General features: G+C 42.5%; 1 protein-coding gene across 3 annotated transcripts in view; it reads right to left on the bottom strand.

Moving 5' to 3' along the window:
* Positions 1-347: 347 nt before the first annotated feature.
* Positions 348-10,245, bottom strand: part of LYN (LYN proto-oncogene, Src family tyrosine kinase) — a 163,750-nt gene continuing 153,852 nt past the window's right edge. For all 3 annotated transcript variants that reach the window (XM_030794988.1, XM_003255972.4, XM_003255973.4), the window contains one exon: positions 348-2,145. In XM_030794988.1, the coding sequence (XP_030650848.1) occupies positions 1,943-2,145 (203 nt within the window). In that variant the 3' untranslated portion in view covers positions 348-1,942. The remainder of the gene's footprint in view (positions 2,146-10,245) is intronic.

Below are 10,245 nucleotides of genomic sequence, written 5' to 3'. Positions count from 1 at the left end.
CTGGGAGAAGCAAAACAAGGTGAAGATAAATTTAATAATTTTCTTTAAATAAATTTGTTATGCTAAAAAAGAAAAACCTCTAGTCATTTTCTAGAGACTTCTTTTTGCCTTAGGGATTCTTTGTAGTTCCTCTCCATGTAACATATTAGGTAATACTTGTGGTTCTGAAATAAAATGCGAGCAGGGGGGTGTACACAGAAAACTTACCACTGAATCAAGGGACCAACTGTGCAGACATTATGTAACGATAATATTCTATCATTGTGAACATGGCACTTGTGAATCAATAATTTTAGAATATTTTAGAAAGGACATTTTAAAAAATCACATAGGAAACGAAGTTAAAATTTAGAGAAAAGTAGAATATTTTATCCCATCTTCTACGCACCTCAAGCCTAAACAAAACACACAGAATGAAATTTTAATGATGCCTGTTAAGCCTATTTGAAAACAAATTCTATCTGGCCCCCAAAAACGGATGTTTAGGCGTTGAGGTGATCAATTCCTTGGTTCTCCAATCTGAAATGTTCAAAGGAAGGAGGTAGAACTTGGGCAAGTTTAAAGCATGTAGCTCTGTTGAATCACTTCTAACCACCCTGCCCCCAGCTGATGACCAATTTTTACACTGACCACAGCTGAAAATGTAAATGCAAATAAAAAGCTTGAGATGTTATTGGACGAGGTGTATTAAAATAAAATCAAAAATAGAAATATTAGGTATATACACAACAGCATAAGTGAAACATATCATGTGATACAGAAGTTTCCATTCAAAGCCCACAGGAGAAAAATTTAGTGAGCAGAACTGCTTTGAACCTCCTGCTACCATGGCTTATTAGAGCCTCGTAGTCACTTATGTTCCTTCATATCCTTGGGTATAAATAGTCTCATACACATGCTACACAATTTAGAAAAGATTGCTGAATCATAAAAATAGCCCCGAATGTGGCACTTTGGCTTTCTAGAGTACAGCTAAAATTAATGCATGATCTTTAACAATGTTCAAATCTTTGAAGCAACAAAGGAAACTCATGTTTTAGAAGGCCCTACGAGGTTCTTCAGAGATTAGAATCTTAGTTCTTCCAAACTACATTGTCAAAACAAATCTGGACATAGAAAATTGTGGAAATGAAAAAGCTGGACTCTTAAAAAGATTCCTTCTAAACACAGAGCAGTTTCTGAGGCTCTTTTCTCCCTTTCCTGGGAGGTCCAGGTGAGCCCGGTGCCTTCGGGTGAGCAGACAGGGCAGCTGTGCGTGCTCACGGGCTCCTCCTGCTGGAAGAGAGAGAGATGTGCATGCCACTCCTATGGCATGTCTAGCAGGTCTGAGCAGTGTTCATAGAAGAAAAATGTTTTAAAAGTCTCAGATTTTGGGAGGTAGGGGGAAAAAAAACATTGAAATCTGGGAAAGACATTTTTAAGCTGCTGACTTCACCTGCAAAATCTAACAGGTTGGATTAGTTTTTTTTTTTAAACGAGTAAGCCAAAGCATAGAGAAAATATAAAGAAATGTCATGCTATGTATCCGGTTATTTTAGCTTTATAAATGAGTTTAGTTCTGCAATTATTGGGGATTCATTGCAATGGTCTCTGAAACTTTGAGTCCTATGTCCAATTGTAAACAGAGAGCTAGTTGGGTGCCTTTTTGGAGAGAATAGGTGTTTTCTTCTCAAACGGCTGCACTCAAGATGTTGTCAAGCAGAGCAAGATTACCAGCTGCTGAGGGCAAGTCCAAGCTGCAACTGAGTGGAGCATCCATCTAAGAGTACAGAATACTTTCCCATTTAGAGGGTGTTCTTCCTGAGTAATTTAGCCTCTATTTCAGGATCCAGGCACGGCAGATGATCCCCACACATGAAATAATAAGTGCAACCAGTGATGGTTACTTTTCCACTCTAAATGAGGCAGCCACCCCTGCCAAATGGACGGGTCTCCCTATGCTCTAAGGCTGCTGCTGGTACTGCCCTTCCGTGGCTGTGTAGAAATCATCCAGGACGCTCTGTAAGTAATCAAATGTTGGTCTCTCTTCTGCCTTTTCTTTCCAGCACATTTTCATAATGTCATAGAGCTCATCTGGGCAGTTCTCCACACGGGGCATCCTGTAGCCCTGGGACAGGGCGGTCATCACGTCGGCATTAGTTCTCCCTAGGGTGGAAAAAAACAAAAACCCATGCCGTTTAGAAACCTGGCAGAGGGTCAAGCACTGCAGTGGTCTTTTTGCTCCTCACATCCTGCAACCATGATTGAAACAAGCTTTACTGAGGCTGTTAGGGGTTGAACAGCATCCTCCCAAAATTCCTAGGTTGAAATCCTAACCCCGAGTACACCTCAGAATTGACCGCACCATATTTAGAGATAAGGCCTTTATAGAGGTAACTAAGTTAAAATGAGGCCATTTGGGTGGGTTTTAATCCAATATGACTAGTATCCTTATAAGAGGAGATTAGAACACAGACTAGTACAGGGGAAAGACCATGTGAAGACACAGGGAGAAGGCAGCCATCTACAAGTCCAGGACAGAGGCCTCAGGAAAAACCAACCCGGCCAGCACCTTGACCTTGGACTTTGAAACTCCAGAACCCTGGAAAAATAAATGTCTGTTGTTTAAATTATCCAGTGTGTTGTATTGTTATGGCAGCCCTTGCCAACTAATATAGAAGCTAAGGAAATTTCTACAAGCAACTCAATAAATACATTTTAGCATGGAGGGGATCAAGACAGCATTCAGTTTGCCAAAATTTGTTAAGTAGGAGCCACAGCCATGTTCTCTTTAATAACAAAAGGATACTGGACTTGCCTCACATTTCAGATAAGTCACCCATATCTAATCCTAACTCTCAACTTTAATTACGTTTGCAGGGTAGCATGCTTTCAGCTTCAACCTGTAGTATATTTATGAAAAAAATAATTTTACCACATATTATCTTATACAGACATTTTTCAAAAATTGGCTTTTCATTTAATAATTGGTATTTTCATTTACTTAAAGTCAGCATCCTTAAGTCAGCCCAACAAATTGGTTACATGCTTGCCAAATAGTTAAAAACTTAGGGATTAATTTGGAAAATAACGATGGTTCAGTTAATCTGAAGGACACTTGTCTGTAGTTTGTGCTACATATCTTGTGGATGTCACTGTCTTTTAAGAGCAAGATATTAATTGAGGAGGAAAACTGAACCCCAATCATAGTCTCAAGTGGAGCTACTTCACAGATGCAGTTAACTGTTCCAATCTGCAGTACCTGGCCAGAGTGACAGCTCACTCTGACTCTGGATTTGCGTATTCTTGACCTCCAGGAGAGAAGTAAGGTGCTCATTACTCCTCTAGAGCTCTGCAAAAGGCCTGGTAATATAGAATGTTTTTAATGTGGTCAAATATCTCAGGGTAATTCAGAAGCTGAACTGTCAATCTTTGATCCTGAGAATAGCTTTAAGGGGTAAAAAAGATCATTATAATAATAACATTTTCCTGCATGATAAAGGAGATTAATCCTTTAATTATGTGCTCATCTAGCAGTATCTATCCACACCTGTATGTTTTGCATATTTTGTGGATACCCTGTTCTGTAGGATGTGAACTTCTCTAAAGAAGACTGTATGTCATGCAAAGTATATACAATATCTGGCATATGAGAGGGGCTCCATTCCTCACAATGAATTTCCTTTCCATAGCTATCTCTTTTTCAAAGCTGTAGATTTTACCATCAGTGGTCACTGGAAGGATTCTAAATAAGTGGCAGCTTCAGAGGAAATGGTTTTTTACCAGATTTGAGACAGAACCTTCTTTTGAATGTATTTTCTAATCAGTGTTTTTCAAATTGCGGGGCACTATCTGCATTTGGGATCAACAATTTGGGATCAACAAATTGATTTTTTTAGGGTACTACCAGTATTTTCTTTTTCTTTTTCTTTTTTTTTTGAGGCAGAGTCTCCCTCTTTCACCCAGGCTGGAGTGCAGTGGGGCGATCTTGGCTCACTGCAACCTCCGCCTCCCAGGTTCAAGCGATTCTCCTGCCTCAGCCTCCCAAGTAGCTGGGATTACAGGTGCCCACTACCATGCCTGGCTAATTTTTGTATTTTTAGTAGAGACGGGGTTTCACCATGTTGGCCAGGCTGGTCTCAAACTCCCGACCTCAAGTCATCTGCCCATCTCGGCCTCCCAAAGTGCTGGATTAAAAGTGGGAGCCACCGCATCCAGCCAATTACCAGTATTTTTAAAAATGAATTATAACAGAATAAAACAGAAAAGGTCAGAAAGCACTGCACATAGGAAAGGTCAATATGGTTTTATGAAACGTTTGCTTTATATACAGGGTAGGTTTCTGTGTATTTCTCACAATGGCTTATGGCCAATAAGCTTTGAGATCCTCTGCCTTTAACTTACCTTTTTTCATCTAAAGGACACAGTGACATTTCCTGAATTTAAACCGCTCAAAGAAGACATGATCATTTCTGTCTTGGAAGAGCCCTTGTTTTGAAATTGAAAGATCTAAGCAAACTTTATAATGATTCAGATCTCTTGAGAATTATTTATACAGCAAATCAATTTTCCTGAGTCTAATTCTGAAACACTATCTTCAAATATTTGTGTGACTAGAATTTTCTAACTAAAAGACTTCATTTGATTCTCATTGCTTAAAGCCAAAGACAGATTTGTATCACCCTGTTTATTTGGGAGTTTTAGTCTCCACAAAATAATATGGCCTCAGCATTGCTCTGGCTCTTATAACTTGGATAAATTTCAGAAGAAAGATCTGTGTATACTTCTACTTTCTTGGGTGAAATTCTGGGATCGTGGTGGGAGGACTAACATACAGTATAATATAAATAGCAATTGGACCTGCAAACTCAGTTTGGAATATCTCTTTCACTTCCTTCCTGGAGATCCCTCATTTGCATAGAAGGTCAGAATGCAGCCACAGCAGAAGATAAAGCTTTCTAGGTCACCCTAGCCCCACAGCAGATTTTTTTTTTTTCCTGGTTCCAGTATGTTCTAGCTCTGAAGGACTCTCGATGCTGGTAAAGGCTGGACATGCTCCACCCTGTTTGGGGAATTCGACTTGATAAGAAGAATTGGAAGAAGGGAATCTGAAGCCTATCTTTTTATGTACAAGTAAAGCAATAAATAAAATCTGCTATTAAATGACAAGTCTTGTGAAAGAAAGAAATAGAAGAGGAGAGGGACCTCAACCAGACCCTAAGATTACATGTGATAGTTGGCAGTGGCCTGTTGCTAAGTTAAAGAACGCAAACACCTATTGGCTGGTGATCTCCTTAGAAGGCACACAGTTTCATTCTCCATCCTTCCTCCTTTCAACAAGCACTTACTGAGTGCTCACCACGGGTCATGAACTAGCACTGAGCTCTGAGACATGCAGAGATAGTTAAGACACAGCGTCATCCTCAAATGGCACACAGCCCAGTCGGGACAATGCCCTCACTAGAAGGAGGTGGTGGGGAGCAGAAGGTGGCATCTGGAGTGGGTAGAAATCAGCAGAGACTACAAGTTGGTAAAGGAGCAGAAGAAGGAGAAAAATGTGGTACAGTAGAGAAAAGGAACAGACAGCTAGCGACAGGGAGGAGCAGAGCTGAATCACAAACTATGACAGTCTTCAGTCACACAGGGCCCTTTGTGTGTACGTGTATCAGGAAGAGCTAGATACCCTGGGACTACAGTCTCCCACCCAATCATACTCCTTCCAAAAGGGCAAATTATTACTATTATTATTTTCTGAGCTTTGCTTGTGACCAAGGTGAGTGTTTGCAGCAGGACAAATTTCTTGATTATAATTCAGCTGGCATTAAGATGCTAGATATATCTGGTCAGAAACAGCCAGAAAAGACATGATGCTTCAGAAAATTTTTTCACTTTCAAACCTTTTGCTTTATATAAACAAAGCAAAACAAGACCCCAACCAGGACCCCAACAAGACACCCCCACCTTTTTTTTGAGACAGGGTCTCACTCTGTTGCCCAGGCTGGAGTACATGGTGCAATCATGGCTCACTGCAGCCTCAAACTCCCTGGGCTCGGTGATCCTCCCACCTTAGCCTCCTGAGTTGCTGAGACTACAGGTGCGTACCACCATACCCCGTTAATTTTTAAATTATTCTGTAGAGGCAGGGTTTTGCTATGTTGCCCAGGCTGGTCTCAAATTCCTGGCCTCAAGCAATCCACCTGCCTCGGCCTCCCAAAGTGCTGGGATTACAGGCATGAGCCACCATGCCCAGTCAGACCCCTCTTTTTTTCTGTATAAAATTCATAGAGAAATATAATCGTAGTTTTGGTTTTAAGATAATGAAGTAAAGATCTTTTGCCTCTTCCCCATTATTTTCTTTTTTCTGTAATTCATCCCAAAACAAAAAAGAGAACAAGAAATAGAAACTTAAACTCCATGTTTGATGATGTTAAGAGACACCTGGCAGCCAGAGGAAGACGTGGTCTGAGCCAAGAGGAAGAAAGCGCAACCAACGTGCCTGCAGAGAGAGGCACTGACAACAGGCAAGGCGGCCCATCCCAACTCAGCCTGGGAAGGCGCACACTGTGTGGTCAGCATACACCACGAGGGAGGGAGGCCAGCACTGAGGGCAGGACAGTACCTGGAGCCCACTTGGCAGTGCCCAGGCAAATGCCAGAAGAAACAATGGAGAAGCTTCATGCAGGGAATGCTGGGCCCAAGTGGAGGTGGGGAAAGTGTGGTATGGAAGACCAGGAGTGAGAAGAAAGGCTGAAGACATGGGCCACACCATGCATGGACCTTGAGGGTTATGCTGAGTGAAATAAACCAGACATTAGGGCAAAACTGTATGACTTCCCTTATAGGATGTCTGTAAAGTAGAAACTGAGAACACTGGTTGCCTATGGGGAGAGAATTGTGTGGCTGGGAATAGAGTGGGGGACCTTTCAGCTTATACTTCTTTGTATCTCTTGAATTTAACACCATGTGGCTGGCTGGCCGTGGTGGCTCACACCTGTAATTCCAGCACTTTGGGAGGTTGAGGAGGGAGGATCAGTTGACCCAGGAGTTAGAAACCAGCCTAGGCAACATAGTGAGACCCTGTCTCTACAAAAAATTTATAAATTAGCTGGGTGTGGTGGCATGCGCCTGTAGTCCTAGCTACTCAGGAGGCTGAGGCGGGAGGATCACTTGAGCCCAGGAATTAAAGGCTACAGTGAGCTATGATCATGCCACTGCACTCCAGCCCAGGTGACAGAGCAAGACCCTGTCAAATAAATAAATAAATGAAAAATAAAAGTATGTGGCCATATCCTTTTCTAATAATAAGTGGAAAAAACTTAATTAAGAGATAAAAGTTACGAGAAGAATATTTAGAACTATATGCAGCAAACGCTAGAATAAGGAATCAAAATTCCCGAAAGTAGATTACTTTGAGGAGCACCCACAGGCATGGGCAATTTTTCATTAGAAGTCTTTTCGTGGCTGGACACGGTGGCTCATGCCTGTAATCCCTGCACTTTGGGATGCTGAGGTGGGTGGATCACCTGAGGTCAGGAGTTCAAGACCAGCCTGGCCAACATGGTGAAACCCCATCTCTACTAAAAATACAAAAATTAGCTGGGCGTTGTGGTGCACACTTGCAGTCCCAGCGACTCAGGAGGGTGAGGCAGGAGCATTGCTTGAACCCGGGAGGTGGAGGTTGCAGTGAGCCCAGATCACACCACTGCACTCTAGCCTGGGCGACAGAGTGAGACTCTGTCTCAAAAAAAAAAAAAAAAAAAAAAAAAGAAGTCTTTCTGTACTACTTTTTTAATGTGCATATATTACTTAGATAAGAATAAAATATTTAGGCCAGGCACGGTGGCTCACACCTGTAATCCCAGCACTTTGGGAGGCCGAAGCAGGCAGATCACCTGAGGTCAGGAGTTCGAGACCAGCCTGGCCAACATGGAGAAACCCCATCTCTACTAAAAATACAAATTAGCTGGGCGTGGTGGCACATGCATGTAATCCCAGCTACTAGGGAGGGTGAGGCAGGAGAATCACTTGAACTCAGGAGGAGGAGGTTGCAGTGAGGTGAGATGGCGCCATTGCACTCCAGCCTGGGCAACAAGAGTGAAACTCCATCTCAAAAAAAAAAAAAAGAATAAAATATTTAATAACAATATCATTGTAAAAAAATTAGAAATTTCAGAAATTCATCAAGAAGAAAATTAATATAACCTATTATCTCGACCCAACGCTAACATTTCAGTATATTATCTTAGTATGTCTATCTCCTCTAAAAATGAGTTTGCCTTATATGTGACTTTCTTTTTTCTTTTTTTGTTTTTCCTCCTTTCTTTTATTTCCTTTTTATTTTACAAAGCTAAATATATGATATGGCTTCTTCTTTTTTTTTTTTGAGACAGAGTCTCGCTTCGTAGCTCAGGCTGGAGTGCAGTGGCGCGTCTCGGCTCACTGCAACCTCTGTCTCCTGGGTTCAAGCATTCAAGCGATTCTCTGCCTCAGCCTCTCAAGTAGCTAGGATTACAGGCGTTGGCTACCATGCCGGGCTAATTTTTTTGTATTTTCTGTAGAGACAGGGTTTGGCCATGTTGTCCAGGCTGGTCTCCAACTCCTGGCCTCAAGTGATCCACCCAAGTTGGGATTACAGGCATGAGCCACCACATCTGGCCTGTATAACTTCTAAAGTACTTTAAAAACAAACAAAACAGGTAGAGTGAGGTGGCTCGCACCTGTAATCCAAGCACTTTGGCAGGCCAAGGCGGGAGGATCCCAAGGTCAGGAGATCGAGACCATTCTGGCTAACACGGCAAAACCCTGTCTCTACTAAAAATCAAAAAAAAAAATTAGCTGGGCGTGGTGGCGGGCACCTGTAGTCCCAGCTACTTGGGAGGCTGAGGCAAGAGAATGGTGTGAACCCGGGAGGTGGAGCTAGCAGTGAGCTGAGATCGCGCCACTGCACTCCAGCCTGGGCAACACAGCGAGAGTCTGTCTCAAAAAAAAAAACAAAAAACAAAAACATAGCCAGCAGTTTACTGCATAAAGAAAGTACTTTCAGATAATTCCATTTGTCAGTGGATTCTCTCCCATATGCAGTTTTATAACCATGTGGAAAATGGCATATTTTGGCAATGTTAACCGATTTCTATGCTCTCTATGAATCAAGTCTTCTCATATGAAGTAAATAGGATTGCTTGATTATGTTTATAACCCTAATGCTAGAGGCTCTCGTAACATACAACTCTCGTGACTAAAAAATTTACTGATCCCGATCTCCTGAAGATATCTCACATCCCCAGTCCTTCCAGGGACAAGCCAATCAGGGAACACACTAGTCAATGAATTCTGGTGTGTTCTTCCATATAGAGAGAAACACATTTTTATAATTCTCACCATTTTTCTACTGGTTCTCTTTTTATCTTTTAATTTAATTTAATTTTTGAGATGGAGTCTCCTTCCTGTCGTGCAGGCTAGAGTGCAGTGGTGTGATCTTGGCTCACTGCAACCTCTACCTCCTGGGTTCAAGCGATTCTCCTTCCTCAGCCTCCCGAGTAGCTGGGATTACAGGCGTGCACCACCACACCTGGCTAGTTTTTATTTTTATTTTATTCTTTTTTTTTTTTTTTTTTGAGACAGAGGCTCACTCTGTCACCCAGGCTGGATTGCAGTGGCGCAATCTCGGCTCACTGCAAGCTCCGCCTCCCAGGTTCATGCCATTCTCCTGCCTCAGCCTCCCGAGTAACTGGGACTGCAGGCACCCGCCACCACGCTTGGCTAATTTTTTTTAATTTTTAGTAGAGACAGGGTTTCACCATATTAGCCAGGATGGTCTTGATCTCCTGACCTTGTGATCCGCCCACCTCAGCCTCCCAAAGTGCTGGGATTACAAGTGTGAGCCACTGCACCCAGCCTAATTTTTATATTTTTAGTAGAGATGGGGTTTCACCATGTTGGCCAGGCTGGTCTCGAACTCCTGACCTCAGGTGATCCACTCACCTCAGCCTCCCAAAGTGCTAGGATTACATACGTGAGCTGCCACGCCCAGCTGGTTCTTTTTTCAAAAAATGATTTTTCGCCCCAAATGTTTCCAAATCCTGGGCATTGTGCACATTGGCTGAGGGGTCTTGGGAGGCACATGGATGTGGGGCTCAGAGCAGCTTTGCCACCAGCGAGGGGCCCAATCACCTTCTCCAAGCCTCAGGGGCCATGGTGGCACATCACATACAGCACACCTCGCATATCACAAAACATTCTTTTATGAGATTATATGTTTATCAGGTG

Source organism: Nomascus leucogenys, chromosome 16 (assembly GCF_006542625.1).
Source record: "Nomascus leucogenys isolate Asia chromosome 16, Asia_NLE_v1, whole genome shotgun sequence".
NCBI lineage: Eukaryota > Metazoa > Chordata > Mammalia > Primates > Hylobatidae > Nomascus > Nomascus leucogenys.
The sequence above is the reverse complement of the archived record's forward strand: the minus strand, read 5'-3'. Positions and strand labels throughout refer to the sequence as shown.